Genomic DNA, 17,237 nt, shown 5'->3' with positions numbered 1-17,237 from the left:
CTACATCCAACCCATGGCTCATGCAAACTGGGTTCATTCAAAGCCAGAATCAAATAAACACAAACATTACAACACCTTTTGTCACAGAAAGCATGGATCCTGCTGTGTGTGGTTACAACATGACTGAGTTTCCTGCTCATCAAGAGGTTAGAGAGAGAGCGAGAGGGAGAGAGAGAGAGGGGGGGGGCTAGTGGACCAGTAGAGCACTGGTTTTCAACCTTTTCAGGCCGCGACCCCCCAAAATAATGATATTTGAACTGGGGACGCCTCAAAATAATCATATTTGAAATGGGGACCCCCCACCCTGACAAACACTTGGAATTATAGGAGTTGAGGAATTACACTAAGTTTGACTCGGTTCCACAGATAAATATTGTGAAAATAGCAGATCTACAAGCTCGGAGCTTGTATATCGGCTATTTTCAAAATGTTTGCCTCTTTCTTATATTATTTTAGCCTTAAACCCTCCCGGTCGTGGGTTGCCAGGCTAGGGTTATTTGACAATTCGGCCAATGTTTGACCAGTTTTTATAGTATAGTTTGTTTATTCTTAAAAGTCCTTAAATTGTCACTTCACTGTCATCTGGGGACCCCCCCAAAATCATGTGGTGACCTCCCCCCGGGGGTCCCGACCTACAGGTTGAGAACCACTGCAGTAGAGGAGATGAAAAGTAGAGAAGAGCTTGAGGAGCAGGAAGGAGAAGAGGTTTTTTTAGAACTCGATCTTGCAGGCGGGGAAGGACTCGTCCTGCATCACCACGGTGCTGCTGGAGGCCAGCACCATGATGTTCAGGTCTTGCTGCCTCTCATGGGTCTGCTGATACCAGTCTCTGGTCACCTCCGTGTCATGGGTTGGAATCAGAGTTACCTGGTGGAGAAGGAGGTGGGGGTGGGGTTGGGGGATTGGTAAAGAAGGAAGAGAAAAAACAACACAAACTTAACTTTAATCGCTGCTTGTGCCCATATGAGTGACGTGCGTGCGTGCGTGCGTGCGTGCGTTGAACTGCATAACATTGGCTAAGTTCAGAGTAAGTAAGTAAACAAGTAAGTAGGCAACTTAAGTACTTACGTAGGCCTACTTAAAAAGCCAAAACATAAAACATTGTCCTTTAAGATAATAAGAGTGATGTGAGTGAGTCAGTAGCTGGGCCAGACATAAATGAAAAAAGGCAACATTTTGACATTTGAAATGTTGCATTCCACAAATGAAATATCCAGCAATGGAGCAGAACAGTGGAGGAGTATTATTGGAAAAATATTTGTTTTAACTGTCTTTGTCTTCCATTAAAAAAACTGGATACACTTTGTTAATATGATTGCTGAAGAAGTATCATTTAAATTCTTCTCTCTCTGGGCTCGTGCTGAATCAGTGACGTCTGTGTGGCAAATGTTCTCATCTGTACTTTTTGAATATCAACTACAGTATAAACATCAAGTAATTATTTACGAAAGATCGTATTACTGGTGATAGTTTGTACATTATACTATAGACCTATATTACACTTCTATTTATTAATTGTCTGTGAATCTCATCAGTCCAAGAGCAGATGGCTAGATCAGACCTAAAGTCTTTATTAATCTTAGTTGTGTCCCTCTACTCTTACAGTACATGTACCTTTCCTGTTTACTGCAGGCTGTGATCTCTGCATTTCCCCACGGGATCAAATCTATTATGAATATGAAATCTTTTTGTTTTTGATAAATCATCAACATTCTCAAGAAGCATTAATGGTAACAGATATGTTACCATTCATTTATATTATTTAAATATTGAGGGGGAAAAGACACAAGAGTGCTTTAGAAAGAAATTCTTCACTTTGGTTCAGTCTTTCATTTACTGTAGTAAGTGACAAACTGATTTGACAGACAGTCATGAATCTGAGTCTCTATGGGCTCAGCAATCTGTTGAGTCATAAAAGGCTGATCACAGCTTCCCCTCCAAAAAAACATTTGCAGATGCTATAAAGGTCTTCATCAAAACACTTTACAAGTGAACCAGGTGAGGGATGAGCAGAGGTTGTTACTGAAACACACAGAAGACCCCAGGATGAAAATACAATTTGGATAAACACAGACCATATGGCTTCCCACAGCTGACTGACTATGACTGCCAACAGTCTCCCTTAATGTGTTTGAATTAAATTAAAATGTAAAAAAGATTCACCATTACAGACATCGGAATATAAGATGACAAGCTGGTAAAAATGTAGAATAGATACACAATACTGTCTATTCTCTTACTGCTGTGTTATTTTCCTCCATGCATTGATACTGAAGCCACAAACGTGTTCAGAACATGAATATTGAACACATTTGCCTTCAGAAAGCAATACAATTGTGGGGAAATTAACAGACAGATGGAAAAAAGAGAACTTACCTGCAGATTGGATCCCCATTGAGCCTTGCCCTCCAGCAAGGCATCTAAGACTCCACGGCTGGGCTCGCCGCTTCCTGGGTCATTGCCGCTCACCACGTAGTATGAAGCCCGAACTCTCTTAAAGAACTCCTGGTCTACATTCTTGGCACTGCAGTGGTTGGGCACGTAGGCCAGATCCACGTAAATGGGAGGTCCGGGTGGCACGGCTGAGCTGGCCTTCTGGGTATTGTTACCTGGAGTACAACCGGGATGGAAGTCAGCATGAGGCGAATCTAATGGGTAGATTGCAGAATGAACCCTGCTGATTTTGGTGACTCCTGTAGTGCCTCTTTCAGTAAATATACAATAGGTATACAATGTCCCTCACCAATTCTGCCTCTAACAATCATTTTAAATGTTCCTTTTTAGCTTTACCAAACAGTTCAAACCACTTTGGCCAGGTTCAGTGCAAGAAGCGGCACAGCCTCTGCTGTAGTAATTGAGAATTTAAATACTTCTCTATTTCTGTCTCACAGCTTTCATGTCAGTGTCAATAAAGTGAAAAATATAAGTGGAGTTAATGGTTTTGTTTTTAGAAAAGAGCTATTATGCCATTAGGTATTTTTGTAGAATAGAACATTCTGGCCTATTACATAATGTTTAGCTTTTTAGACATTTTTTTTAGTTGGTGAACTCTTCACTTTAGTAGGCTATAAAAACACAAGGCTGCACACTGATGTTAACACTACAGTGAGAAGTATGATATAACGACCACTGATATCTGATACAGATAGCTCTTGAGTTGTTTGCACACCTGAACTGTTCTTGACCCCGTTCACCAGGCCTTTCCCAGGGCTGTGGATTTCACTCTTGGACCCCTGGGTCTCCGACATCTTGGCCAGTCTGGAACTCCTTTCTGAGTCTTTCCTCTTCAGTGAGCCTGAACGGGGCGAGGCTGATTCCTTAGAGGCCTGCTTCACTGGAGTGGATGACCTCCTCCTGACCTCTCCCTTCCGAGCAGGTGAAGCGGATTTGGTCTTGCCCTTTCTGAGGACCTTGGTGGTCTTGTGCTCCTTCTTGAGGAGTTTCTCTGTGCCACTGAGGTCGTTGAGAAGAGCCTCAGGGTCTACCATGCACACGTCTGGGTGGGGGGGGTCGGGGACAGGGTCTTTCATTGGGGCGGGTAGTGGGTCATGGGTTTTTTGGCTTGATTGTGGTGATGGTGGGTGGTGGCCTCCTCCGCCAGCACCAGATGCAGATTGCTTGTCTACAGGGAGATGTTCGGCATCTTCGTCTGAATCCAAGTTTCCTTCAGCTGACACTGATGGACACTCCTCTGTCTCTGGAGGTACGTCAGAGTCTGACTGCGAAGGCAAGGATTCGCTGGCTGATGTCGGCGGTGTCTCCTCTCCAGCTAATGTCACCACACCCATCCCAGGTGACGTGGTGCCAGGCAACTGATGTGAGCCCTGACCACCATCCCCAGGGTGACTCTGGGGAGGGTGGGAGCGCCTCTGCTTGTGCGACCTCCTCTTCACCGAGTGTTGTTCGCGGTCATCCTCGTCCCCTTCGCAGGAGTGGTCACTTCGTTTGTCCTCCGCCTCGCCCTCATCACTGGACAGCGGATGGGGGCTGGGGTTGATGAAGGATGGAGACAGTTCTCCTTTGCGGTGTTTGTACTCACAGGAGGAGTATCCCGGAGGGGAGAACGAGGAGGAGGTGGCTCCCATCTGCAAGTCAGTGGGGCGGTCAGATTGGCGGTCTGCTTTGCTGGATGTTTCGGTGTGGTGTTCATCGTCCTCATCATCACCATAACCTGGGGGAGGGGCACTTGGGTAGTCATCAGGTCTCTGGAGGAGCTCCCAGTCCGAGATGCTGCTCTTTCTCCTCACATCTAGTCTCCCCTGGGGTATCTCCAAGGTCTTCTGCTCCAGTTTTTCAGACAATCCCTCCTCTTTGTCATTTTTCATTGGATCAGATGTGACTTTCTTTTCCTCCACTTTGCTGTCTTTCTGTGGCTCCTCTTCAGATTCCTTCTTCACTTTCCCCTTTTCTTCAATCTTTTCTTCAGTTACTTTTGTCTTTTCAGATGCCTCTTTTACCTCCTTTTGTTCTTGTTCGGTCACCTTAGTGTCTTCCTTCAGGCTTTTAACCTCTTCATCTTTCTTCTTCTCCTGCTGTTTTAAGCTCTCTGTTTGAGGCAGGTCTGGCGTGGTGTCACACAAGGCTTCTTGAGGTCTAACCCCTGAGCCCTGTTGAGACACTGTGGTAGTAGAGGTTGTGGTAACTGTCTTTGATTCAGTGGTATGTGTGACACTTTCTACCACACAGGACTCAGTCACAGATGAGACATGGTCTTTCTGTTGAGTTGTTGTGGTCTTTGAACATTCAACGTGGCAGGGGAGTGTACTATCCTCGATTTCAATTCTGTCAGAGACCTCCTTGCTTTCAGTTGACTCTTGGGATTCCCTGTCCGTGCAGTCAGCGCTTTTCAGGGGAGACACTTCAACGATAGCTCCTGATGGTTTTACCTGTTCTGTACTTTGGGATGTTGTAATGGATGTTGTGATCTTGGTTTCTACAGTATTAAAACTATCAGTGCTGCTCTGCTTCTTTTCTGTTTCAGGACCTGAGGTGTGCTGCTGTTCTACTATATCTTTGGCAGTGGCAGACACGGCTGCAGGGGGTGATTTAGTCTCCTCAAACTGACCGGGTAAAGAGTCATTTGAAAACTTGGAAGTATCTGTTCCAGGCTTCTCCATCACTTCCAAGTACTCATACTTCAGCAGCCCGCCACAGCTTGACATTGTAGACTTGTGTTCATCTTTCACCAAAGTGCTATGAGATTCATGCTTCAGAGTAGAACTTGATATTGTCTTTGAGGTCTCATGCTGTTCTCCAAGTGGCTGGATAACAGGCACAGAGGTTGAGGAAGCTGAAGAGTAGCTGTATGATAGAGAGGAGTATGATGATGAAGAGTATCCTGCAGTAGTGTGTGTATGGACAGATGATGTAGCTTCCTCCATTTTTTTGGTGCCACCAGGGGTTAGCCTCTCATCTGAACTTGGAGTTGGTGCTTCAGCTTCAATGGCCCCTTGCTTGGAACTTTTGTCCACACTGAGCTTGGACAGCAGAGAGACGCCTGAAACTTCAAGACTGTCCTCACTGACAGAATACTCGGACGACTCAGAAGGATATCCACCAGATTCATTCTGTCCTATATCAGCATAACTGCCTGCTAGGAGAGGGGAAGCACTCATTGTAGGACTAGATGAAGCTTCTGCTGTTTCTGGAGGCACAGGGCTGCTGGTCAAGGCTTTTGTTGTGATTGGCTGACAGAGTTCTGTCTTTGTCAGGACGCTTGGTTCGGGTGACACAGATGTTTGCTCTTTGTCTTCTCTCTCTGACTCTAGGACATGAGAGGAGGTAGCATGCTCACATTCAGGTGCACAGCTTTCCTGTTTTTCGAGACAGACTGGTTCAGGTGTGGAATGCCTTTCGGTTGCATCTGTTTCTTTCTGTGTTTCTTTCTGTGTTTCTTTCTGTGTTTCTTTCTGTGTTTCATCAGTTTTAGCTGATGTAGCTGATGTAGTTATGCAGATTTCATCCTTTTTGACAGAGATTAGGTCAGGTGCTGAACTTTTTTGGTCTATGTCATCCTCTTTTGTCAATTGGGGAAGTTTAGAAGTGGTGCTGACGACTGATTTAGTTACACTCACTTCCTCCTTTTTCAGGGGACTTGGTTCGGATGCTGGAGTGCTTTTATCTACATCTTCTTTCTTTGGTAGTTTAGGGGTTGCTGCATCATCCGTTTGACATATTTCTTCTTTTGGGGGAAGAATTGTTTCAGGAGATTGTGCCTTTTCATGCAAGTCATCTTCTTTTGTCTTGAGTATGGAAGTGGATGGATGATCAGCTGTATCAGTAGATATTCTGTCATCTTTAAGAGGGACTGATTGAGATGTTTTGTTGGAGTCATCCTTGTCCACTAACTGAGAGCTGGAACTCATGTCAGATGTACCCCTACAGATCTCTTTTTCGGATTGCTCTCTGGCACCTTTCTCCATATCCACATCGCTGACCTCCTCTTCATCTTCTTCCTCCTCTTCTTCATCCTCATCATCCTCATCATCACCATCAACAGTAAAATCTTCACCTTCAACAAGTAGCCTTTTATCGACCATGCCAGATGGAGTAGCACCCCTTTCTGGAAAATCTAACATAGACTTGGTGGCTGAGATTGCCATCTGACTGTTCTCTGAAGCAAGAACATTGTCATCTATTTGACTTCCTGAAAGTGCAGCAGCAGATGTTGAAACACTGCCTTTGTCTTCCTTCTCTGCAGGCAAAACTTGCGGGGGTAGGATATCTTTCTCTGCTGGCGAGTACCTGCCCGAGGGAGACCCTTCTCTTTCACTGTCAGAAGTTTCCCTCTTGTCTTTCATTGACTCAGAGGCCGTTTCTCTATCTTTCTCTTTCTCCGTTGTCTTTCTCTCAGGGTAATCACCCAATGGTATGGAAGTAGTAGAGGCTTGATCACCGAGGTGTGAGGGTGTTTCCTGTCTTGGTGATGGATCTGGTAATTGTGTATTTATGCTGGTAGAAACCTTGTCTCCTGCAGATGGTTGAGGAGAACTCTCCATCTTCTCTTCTTTCTCCTTCTCTGTTCTTTCAGGTTTGTCCTCTTTCGGACCAGCGGTATAGGAGCAGGACTCTGCAGCTTGGCTCATTTTGTTGTCTGGCACATCTAAAGCGGCACAGCTCTTTTCCACATAAGGTGTGTCTGGTCTTTCCTCTCTTTCTCTCTCTTCTTCTTGGCCTTTCTCTCTGTCTTCATATTCAGGGGAGGCAATTGGACTGTGATGGCTGCTTCGTTCGCTCTCTGTGAGGGATGTGGGGCTGTAGTCAACCCTACTGAACGACAGTGGTTCTTCTTTGTAATGCTCATCCAGGAGATACATGGCCCCTCCAGACTCTGTTGGGCTCGCTCTCCTGTTATCATCAGAGCCAATATCAGAGGCGCGATCAGACCCTACAGACATCTCACTTCCTTCTCTCGAGTCTGAATCATGGTCTTTCAGGATAGGTTTCTCGTATGGATCATATTTAGACGCTCCAACAAGCTGCATCTCTCCGTCTAGGCTTCCACTGATCGTCTCCTTCTCCGGAGCTATTTTGTCAGTGCCCTCTGCTTTTGCAACAGAACTGTCTGATTTTGCACCATCAACATCACTTGATGGTGCATCTCCAGAAATGTTGTCAGAATCTTTATCCAACATAAAATATGAACATGGTTGCTGTAACCCTGGAGAAGCTACCTCTCGCTCTCCTTCCATTTCCCTCTCTGCTTCCTTGTGTGGTTTCTCAGCTTCTTTCTGAGATGCCTGCATTGTTTTGTCATCTGTAGTGACTGCTGGGCTTGTCAAAGCTGTTGTTGTTTTGTCAAGTTGGGACGGCTCCCCCACGCTGCCATGGCTGTCCGTGCTTGAAAGTGTTGAACTCATGTGTTGGCTGTCTGTGCTGGATATTGTGGAAAACATAGGTATTTTTTCTGCAGAGATGGATTCTAGGACTGGTTCCTCTTTGGCCCTCTCAGAAACCGGTTGTTCCTTAGAAATTAATGTGCTAGACGTTAGTTCATCCTTTGATGAAGTTAATGTAATTGTTGAATCTGACTGGGAAGGTGCTTCAGATATAATTTCCATTTTCTTATCATCCATTTTCTTATCATCCATTTTCTTATCATCATCCATTTTCTTATCATCCATTTTCTTATCATCCATTTTCTTATCATCCATTTTCTTATCATCCATTTCAGGCAAGATAGTAGGTTTGTCTATCCCATGCTCTTTTATATCATCATCAATAGAAGGTTCCTGCATTGTAAGAGTTGGAATGCTCACTGTTATCTTCTCAGAGATAACCTCCTTAGTTTGGTCACCAGACACCTGCTGTGGTGTTTGAGATGAGACTAGGTCTGTCGAGGTAATATCATGTTCTGAGTGACAGGGTTCAATTGACAGCGGTCTGGAGCCTGCCCCACCCATGCACATGTCCTCTTCCTCTTCTACCTCCCTGTCTTCATCAGAAGAATGAACCACAAAGGCTGGTTTGTGATCTGACTTTGATGCCAGCAGTGGTTCTCCTGATGCTGATGCTGCAGTTTGTATGGCAGCCTTCTCCTGAAGCTCCTCTTTCTCCCATTTCTCCTCTTTGGTGTGGTCAGCCTCAAGTGAATCTTCCTGGTCTGCCTTTGTCTCTGTGATATCATCATCCTTCTCTTTCACCTTAACCTCACACACATCATCTGTCTTCTTCTTCGTCTTCTCACCTTTGAAGTCATCCATCTCAGCACATTCTTTTTCCTTCTCCTGTTCTTTCTCCATTTTCTGTTCTTTACTCACTTCAGCAATGTGCGTGTCATCTTTCTCTCTCTCCATCCTCTCCTCCTGACTGCTGATGACTTGAACTTGTTGATCTTTTTCCTGTTCCTTTTTCTGTGTGTCATGGACGGTGGTAGAAGCTTTACCTTCCTCTCTTTCCTCCTTGTTTTCAATTGATGGAGCTGCAATCGTTTCTTTACAGCTTTGCTCCTCTTTTATGGGAGTAGCATCAGAGTCATCCTTTTCTTTCTGTGTTTCCTGGAGCTTATCAGATGTATCTTCTGCTAGCCTGCTAACTGCAGCAGCCTCGCTAATCATCTCAATTTCACTCTTCAGTTTCAAGGCTTCAGACAAAGGAAGCTGTTTTTCTTTGTTCTCCTCTGTGCTCGGTTCAGGCATGGGTCGATCATCTCTTTCTGTCTGTTTTTTCTCATCCTCACCCTGTTTTTCTTTCTCTCCCCTCTCGCTCTCTGCTTTGTTTTCTGCTGTTTTCACCTCCTCAACATCAACTGTATCCTTGTCTGTTTCTCTCGCCCCCTCTTCCATCTCAATTTTCTTATCTTTCTTTTCATCTGTAATAGGTTTAAAATCACCTATTTCTTTGTTGTCATCCATCTTGAGAGGTTCAATGTCCCCTTTTCCTTCCTGTCCCTCCTTTTGTATGTCTTCTTTTTCTGTTGATATGATAACTGCTGTATCCTCCTTTACTGGCTCTCTTTCCTCCTTCACACCTGGGACAGATTCAATATCAGAAATATCACTCTTATCCTTTACTTTTTCCTTTTCGTCCTTTTGTCTTTCCTCTTTGGTGGGTGTGATACTAGAGCCCTCATCTAATGAGGTTTCCATTTCTTCTTTGATAGGCTTCACATCAGAAGTCTCCATGCTGATTTTTACACCAGATGTTTCATCCTTACTCATCACTGTGATCTGTTCTTCTAATCCGATGTCTTTTCCAGCAGCCTCCTTTATGTCTTTAGCCATTTCCTCGGTTGGTTTGGTGGCATGAGAGTCATCTTTACTGACAGTTTCTTCTATGGTGGGTTTTGCGGCAGATGTGTCATCCTTACTAACATCTTTTTCTTCTGCCATTTCCTTGGTTGGCTTGGCAACAGAAGAATCCTCTTTGCTTGGTTTGTCTTCCTTGGTGGTTGTTAAAGAAGTATCCTCTGTAAGATCTAGTTCTGTTTCTTCTTTGTTAGTAAGTGTAATAACAGAAATATCAGCTATGTTCAATGTTTTCTCATCTTCTCCCTCATTGGTGGGCTTAACATCACAAGAATTGTCTTTATCGCTCTCTTTCTCTGTTTTTGTGTCTGATTGGACAGTGGGAGTATCCTCTTTAACTACAGTTTGTTTATCAGTGGAAGTTTTCTTTTCTGTTAATTCTTCCACAGTGACTTCAGTGACAGTAGAACTATCTTTTTTCGTTTCGTCTGTTACTTCTTCTGTAGTAGATTTTACAACAGAGGTATCAACTTTACTTGTGTCTTTCTCTAGCTCTTCACTGGTGGACTTCAGAGAGGAAATGATGTCTTCCTTTGTATCTTCTTTGGCTGATTCAATAGCACAAGTATCATCTGTCGTCACCTTTTTTTCCTCGTCTTCCATGGAGGGTTTGAAAACACAAGTATCTTCTTTACTCAGGTCTCGCTGGAGTTCTTCTTCCTTGGCAAGAGTCACAGGAAGACTGTCCTCCTTACTCTTTTCCTCTACCTCTGTCTTGGTTGGTTTACCGGTGGTTGTATCATCTTTCAGCTTTTCTTCTATAGAGGGTTTAGAAGCAAACGTATCATCTGGACTACTCTTTTTCTCAGTTTCCTGTGTCATGATGGGCTTAATATCAATATCTTCCTTTTTCACATCTTTCTGCTCTTCCTCAGATGATAGGAGAGTAGAAGTAGCATCTATGCTCACTGCTAGCTCATTGTCTTCCTTGATGGTGGCTTTGACAGAAGAAGAATCATCTTTACTTGTATATTTCTCTTTTCCTTCTTCTATGGTTGGTTTGAGGATAAGAGTATCATCTTTACCTGCCTTGCTGTCCCTTTCTTCTTTTTCCATGATGATTTTAGCAGCAGAACTATCGTCCTTGCTTGTAATTTCTTCTCCTGTGGTTGGTTTGATTGAGGAAGCATCAATTGTTGCGTGTTGTTCCTTTACTAACTTGTCATCCCCCTCTGTAACAGGTCTAAGATCAGATGTAATATCCTTTTTAATTTCTTCTTCTATTATTACATCTTTGGGGGGTTTCATATCAGGTGAATGGTCGTGTTTGATTGTCTGCTGTTCATCTCTCTCTGTTTCGTTTACCTTTTGTTCATCTTTGATTGAAGGAATATCAGAGGTATCATCCTTTCCTGTCTCTTTCTCCATCATCTCTTCTTTGATGGGTTTGACATCCAAGGCATCTTCCCTTCCTTTGTCTTTCTGCCCCAGCTCATCTTTGACTTGGGCCACAACAGCAGTGGCGTCTTTCTCTTTATCTGGTTCCTCCTTGATAGCTTTAACTACAGAGGCATATTCATCTGTGTCGTCTCCCTTATCCTCTTGGTCAACATCCAGGAAGCGTCTCTTCATGGATGCTTTGGGTGCTTTTTCTTGAAGGTCCTCAAGCTCTTTATCGTCATGCCCAGGTGCCTTCTCACCACTGAGTGAGTCTTTCCCTAACATAGGTGCCTCAACTTTCTCTGCTATTGAGCCAGTAATGTGAGGCACTGTCTCTTTCTGTTGGCTCATCAGGGGTGAAGTGTCGCTCACAGTCTCCTGGCTGTCCTTTTCTAAAGGCTTATCCAAAGATGGAGTATCTGCTTGGTAAAAATTGCCATTCTGCATGTCATCAACTGCTTTTTGGGTCATATCATCCAATTCTGTTTGATAATTGTCCACAGCTTTGCTGGCTATATCTGGGACATTTTCTTGTATTTCTTGCATTTTATCTTCTGTTTCTGTATCCATTTTAATGTCTTTAACTTCATCTTTAGTAGCTACAGCAGCAACATGTGTCTTATCCTGTATTTGTACTTCATCTTTCTTTACCTCTTTATCTTCTGGCGGGGTGACTACGTCAGACAGCTTTTCTTGTAGTTGAGGTGACAGTTCAGGGAAACCTTTAGCTTTGCTTGCCTCTGCTGGTGACTGTGGAGCAGGTGAATGTGCTGCACTAGGAGGTCCAGACTGTGTGGGCGAGGCCATTTTCATAGTGCTGTCATCTGGACTAAAGCAACGCTCTTCACTCTCTGACGTGATTGAGTCAGATCCAAAAGGTTTTGTTGGTGTAACAGATGATATGTCTTTAATAGGGACTGGGAGGAGAGGCTCATCTTTAGCTGATGGTTGGGCTGATTCAGTTTCCTGGACACACTGTGACAAAGGTGATACTGGACCAGAGATCTTTTCAATCTTCCCTTTATCTTGGAGGATTTGTGGTGAAGCATAGGCCTCCTGAAGTTTCTCAAGTGAAATATCAACATTTGGAGTTTGGTCTTCCTCTTCCTCATCTTCCTCCTCCTCATCATCATGAGCTTCAGGGGCCTTGACAGCGGACTTGACCTTAGGGAGCTGTGAGTCATCAGATGGCTTAAAACACTTGTCGTCCTCTAAAGAAGAACTAGGTGAGATGGTCCCAGCAGAATGTAGGTACTCTTTGCCATGGGTGGATTCCATTGCCAGAGAGCTTTTAACTGTCTCTTCAGTTTGAGGTGCTGTGACAGATGCTACAGACTGGTCTTCAGCTATAGAGGTGGGGAGCGAGGATAGTTTATCGTATTCTGTGATGGATGTTGCTGAAGACACATGTTCTTCCTCTGCCAATGGAGCAGCAATGATGTTAGTGAACACTGACACTTGCTCCTGTACGCCTGGTATAAAGCCTTTATCGATCATCAGGGCTGCCGCCTGCATCTCCCTCATGCCGTGAATGTTTACAAAGGAGCCTGTCTGGTCTGGAACTGAGATGTCATAGGTACCAACGTCATACTGGAGGTGTGGGATCCTGTCCTCCGCCTCTTCGTGAATTTCTTCATCAGAGATTGTCTGCTCTGTTTCAGAGTAGCCAGGAATGGTCTCATCCTGGATATAAGATATTGGTTCTGCTGCCACAGCTCCAAGGGCAACTGAGGTTATGGGAACTGTGGCTCCTCCCACATGCGACAAGTATCCCTCTTCCTCTTCCTCATCTTTGACTGTAGCATCAGGTTCCATGACCTGGTCCGTTTGTTGTTTCTCAGCATCTTCAGGTTTGACTTTGATCTCCTCATCTGCAATCACATCCAAATCCTCGACTTCTTCCAGCTCAGCTTTTTCAACAGCGTCTTCCTCCTCCATCTCTTCCTCTCCTTCTGGATCCTTGGATAGAGCCTCTTTTGTTTCCAGATTAGCTGCATGTTTGTCAGGTTTTTCCATTTTCTCCTCCTCATGCTTCCTATCAAGCCCATTGTCTTTCTCTTCTTTCCATTTGGCCTCATCTTCTTCCTCTCCTATGCCCATGTCCTCTTCCTCCTCTGCCATTTCCCTCTGCATGGTGTGGGCCTTTTCTTGCTCTTCCTCTTCCTCCTCTTCATCCTCAATGGCTGCTCCCTCATCCTCAAACTTTTCTGCGTCCTCTGCTTCTAATTCTTCCTCAGGCGCTTTAACTTCTGTGGCTGCTGCTTCCTTTTCAGGAGACTTCAGTCCTGGTGGTATTTCAGAGACTGTTTCTTGTGTTTTGCTCTCCTCGTGGGAAAGACTTTGTGTGGTTACCTCTGATGGGGCTTCAACCCCTTCAACTTCCTCTGATGATACTGTCACATCTTCTGTATGTTTCAGTTCTTCAAAGTCCTTGGTGAGGTCCTCTGGAGTGGAGGTAGTTGACACACCAATTACAGCGCCATTCTCCACTGGTTCAGGTTCAATGGTTTTGGTTGTTGTTTCCTCTGGCTTAGGGGCAGCAACCCCTGCCTTGGCTGCTTTGACCTTACTGGTCTTGGCTTTACTTGACACTTTAGCTTTGTGCAGCGTCTTTCTGACCTCTGGTGTTAGAGGCTTTAGGTCAGGCTTGGTAATCTTTCTGAGCTCAAGTTTGGATGCATCCTTCTTCTTGTCTTCCTTGGATTTTCCATCCTTTTTCTCATCTTTCTTAGCTGAGTCATCTTTCTTTACTTTCTTGATCTCTTTCTTCTCTTTGTCTTTTTTCTCATCCATTTTCAATGCTCTCTCCTTAGAATGCTTTTTTACAGACTTTTCTTTCAAGAGTTTCTTCTTTTCAGGCACGTCAGTCTTAGATTTGAGTGTTTTAGTTGTCTTTTTCTCCTCCTTTTTCTCTACCTTATTTTCTTTCACAGAGTCACTCTTTGCCTCTGTAGTGACTGATATGTCATCAGTCACTACGTCACTTTCTTTCTTTGAGGTCTTTGCAGTGGTCTTAGGGGATGATTTGAGGCTTTCCTTACTGTCTGTTCTTTGTTTCAGCTTTGTCTGCTTTATGACAGAGGGCGGAGCCCCAGAGGCAATGTCCTTCTGTGTGGCTACTGGATAGCGCAAGAAGTCAAGGTGCTTTAACTTTTCAAGCCCGTCCAGGATCTTATTCTGTGGTGCGTTCCCTGGGAACAGCACCCTGACTATCTTCTCTGAAGGATTGGCTGGCAGCCAAACGACTAAAGCTGTAACTGATGTCAGATAGGGCACAGATATTTCTCCTTCTTTCCCATTGGAGAGAATGATACCAGTCTTGGCCTTGCTGTTCCCAGCCCACTTCTGCATTAAGAACTGCATCTCTTTACTCTCCTTGACGGGGTTCAGCACATACATATCTAGCTTGCCCACTCCCATCTTGTGGAACAGTGTGATGGGCTCAATAGTGTTGCTGACCACACGTAAGAGGGGCTCGGGCTTGACTCCCAGTTTGTTCAGGTACTGCAGTGTGAGAGAGGCTTCTTCGATGCTGCGTTTGACTTTGAGATTTGACTCTGGCATGCGTAACTTCTCTGGCACATTAAAGAACACTACACCAAGCTCTGGTGAGATTAGGTTCTTCATCCAGTCACTGTAATTAGTTGATCCTTGTGACTGTTCCTCCTCCTGCTCAGCTATCTTCCTCTGGAGGAGCCCGTTGATGCCGGGGAGATTGTCGGCACCGATGTGTGTGAGCAGAATGGAGTCGATGCGATCAAGGTGTCGGACCAGCTTCCAGAAGCAGGACCTCCGGTCAGAGCCTCCGTCCACCAAGATGTTGAAGCCATTCACTGCAAAAAGAGCAGAGTCACCCCTCCCTCCAGGGAAGATGTAGCAGCAAGGTTTGGACAGCTTCAGGAAGCCTCCGGAGGTGGGAGGCTCCAGGAGGTCGAATGGCGAGGGCACGTCGACTGTCTCGGAGATGTACTCCGTGAACTCGGTAACGCCCTCCATCTTGGGGAGCTTGGGGTCTGAGTTCAGTCTGTACTCCAATAAATCCCGTAAGTGATGCTGCTCGTGTCCCAGGGAGCTCCAGCCCACGTCCCCGCGGCAGGACACAGTGAGTGTTGCCTGCTGCTTTGGGGCCGCTCTTCCCAGTAAAGCACTGACCTGAAGAACACACAATATGACACAACCAGACACAACAAGGTCAGGAATGATGTATGAAAGATTCACACAGCTAAAATAATGTCCCTACTTTCAGACAAGACAATGTCAGAAGAGAAGGGGTGGGTGCATTTGTGTTTGTTTTTTAGGTTGTACTGATTCGTGGCCTAAAGGAAGAAAATACCTTGCTGGACCGCAATCCTGTAAAACACTCAAAATGTGGGGGAAGAAATTATCCACAGAAGAGAATTATTTGGTTCATCTGGAAAAAGGAGAGGGTGGTGTCAGAGTAAACTATATTTTCCTCTGTACAGTACTTCTGAGCAAAGGAATATATTTTCGTACAGCCCCACAAAAGGTTTCAAGTGATGAGCGCTTTATGCTGTTGCAGCTAAAATGGAGGCTTCTGCAGCATCACTGAATTTCACAGTATGAAGCATATTGTTGCGGTCGGGTAGAAACCTTGTATGTCCAAAACCATTGATTTTCAGGAACTAGAAAAGGAACATGTGTTCCAATGGATCCAATGTAGTTATTATTTAGTCACAAGCTCTTGTTAAAGGACCACATCTTAATATAATTGGTCCTCACTAATGCTCATGTGATGCCACCATTTCTGTCTTGGTCTTGGTCACTTGGTCTGTGTCTCAGAGGAAGGCTTTTGACAGTTCAGGAACCTGCCTATCAGTGACATTATTGGTAGGCAGGTTTGGAAATGTCAAACAAGATTAACTTTTTTTAAATGAATGCCAGAACAATGGCTTCTATTTCAGTATGCTAATTTTCCAGGAAGAGAAAGGCTGTAGTTTCTATCAACTTGGTAGGCAGGTTTCTGAACTGTCCATAGCCCCCCAATGAGACGCAGAGTGAGTAGATAATAATTGTGCAATCTAATGAACATTAGTGAGGACCATTTATATGAAGATAGGATAGGAAAATAGGTGAATGCTCCTTCAATACTTTTCATTGGTTCAGTATATTAATAAAATTGGCTAATGGGAGGGCGGGCCGGCGGACCACGGCCACGTCACTCTGACTCAGACATAACCATAAACAAACCTGACACGCCCATATATAGGCAGGACTACGGCCAAGTCACTATGATTCGGATATAACCATAAACAAACCTGATACGCCAATATGCACGTCACTATGATCAGACATAACCATAAACAAACCCGATATGCCCATATATAGGCATATATGGAGATCCAGTTGTCCAGAGCCATAGATCCAACGGCTATGCCCATATATGATCATGTGCATATGAGACCGACCGACCTCAAACTCGGCGCTTGCAGGGGTAAGGACTCAAGGGAGTGTGGTGCCCGGCGTCAAGTACTTTGGATATGCGGTTGTCCAGAACCACCGATTCATATATGAATATCCAGTTGATCCAACCGATATGCTCATATATGGGCATCCCAATATGGTCATATACTTATCAGGGATCACCATGTACGGGCATAGAAGGGATAAGGATTGACAGGTACAGAAATCTCTATCGGCATTAAAAAGACACAGATAGACAGACACATACAGAGATCTCCATATATGGGCACAAAAGGGACACAGACAGATGGGTACAAAAGGTACTCTGACAAAGCCCCCATCACTATGACTCAGACATATTGGTCAGATCGGCGGTGCGACATAGGTGTGAGGTCCATAGCAGCCCGAAACTCTAGTTTATAAAACCCACAGACACAGTTATCTGTAACTACTTTCACTTTCAAACATTTTCAGAAATAGCTAAAATAACAGATCTACAAGCTCACAACACATCACAATGAAATGTGTGGTGAGCTTATAGATTACCTGTGAGCTTGCAGATGTTTGTAACTTTCCATAACACTGTTGTATGACGAAGTAATGAAATAATGGAGATTAAAGGTTTCTGCCCGACAGCAGCAGTATGCACAGTAAATGTGTGTGAGTCACCTTTTATAATAACATATAAAC

The 17,237-nt window shown here is 44.5% G+C and overlaps 1 protein-coding gene across 1 annotated transcript in view; it reads right to left on the bottom strand.

Moving 5' to 3' along the window:
* Window positions 1–259: 259 nt before the first annotated feature.
* The window catches only part of map1ab (microtubule-associated protein 1Ab), a 42,694-nt gene continuing 25,716 nt past the window's right edge, over window positions 260–17,237 (bottom strand). The window contains exons 4-6 of the mRNA XM_084059468.1: window positions 3,170–15,278; window positions 2,377–2,609; window positions 260–867 (exon numbers count right to left, since the gene is read on the bottom strand). Of these exons, the coding sequence (XP_083915594.1) occupies window positions 712–867; window positions 2,377–2,609; window positions 3,170–15,122 (12,342 nt within the window). The 5' untranslated portion in view covers window positions 15,123–15,278 and the 3' untranslated portion in view covers window positions 260–711. The remainder of the gene's footprint in view (window positions 868–2,376; window positions 2,610–3,169; window positions 15,279–17,237) is intronic.

This window comes from Gymnoscopelus microlampas (genome assembly GCF_963454915.1).
Source record: "Gymnoscopelus microlampas genome assembly, chromosome: 6".
NCBI lineage: Eukaryota > Metazoa > Chordata > Actinopteri > Myctophiformes > Myctophidae > Gymnoscopelus > Gymnoscopelus microlampas.
The sequence above is the reverse complement of the archived record's forward strand: the minus strand, read 5'-3'. Positions and strand labels throughout refer to the sequence as shown.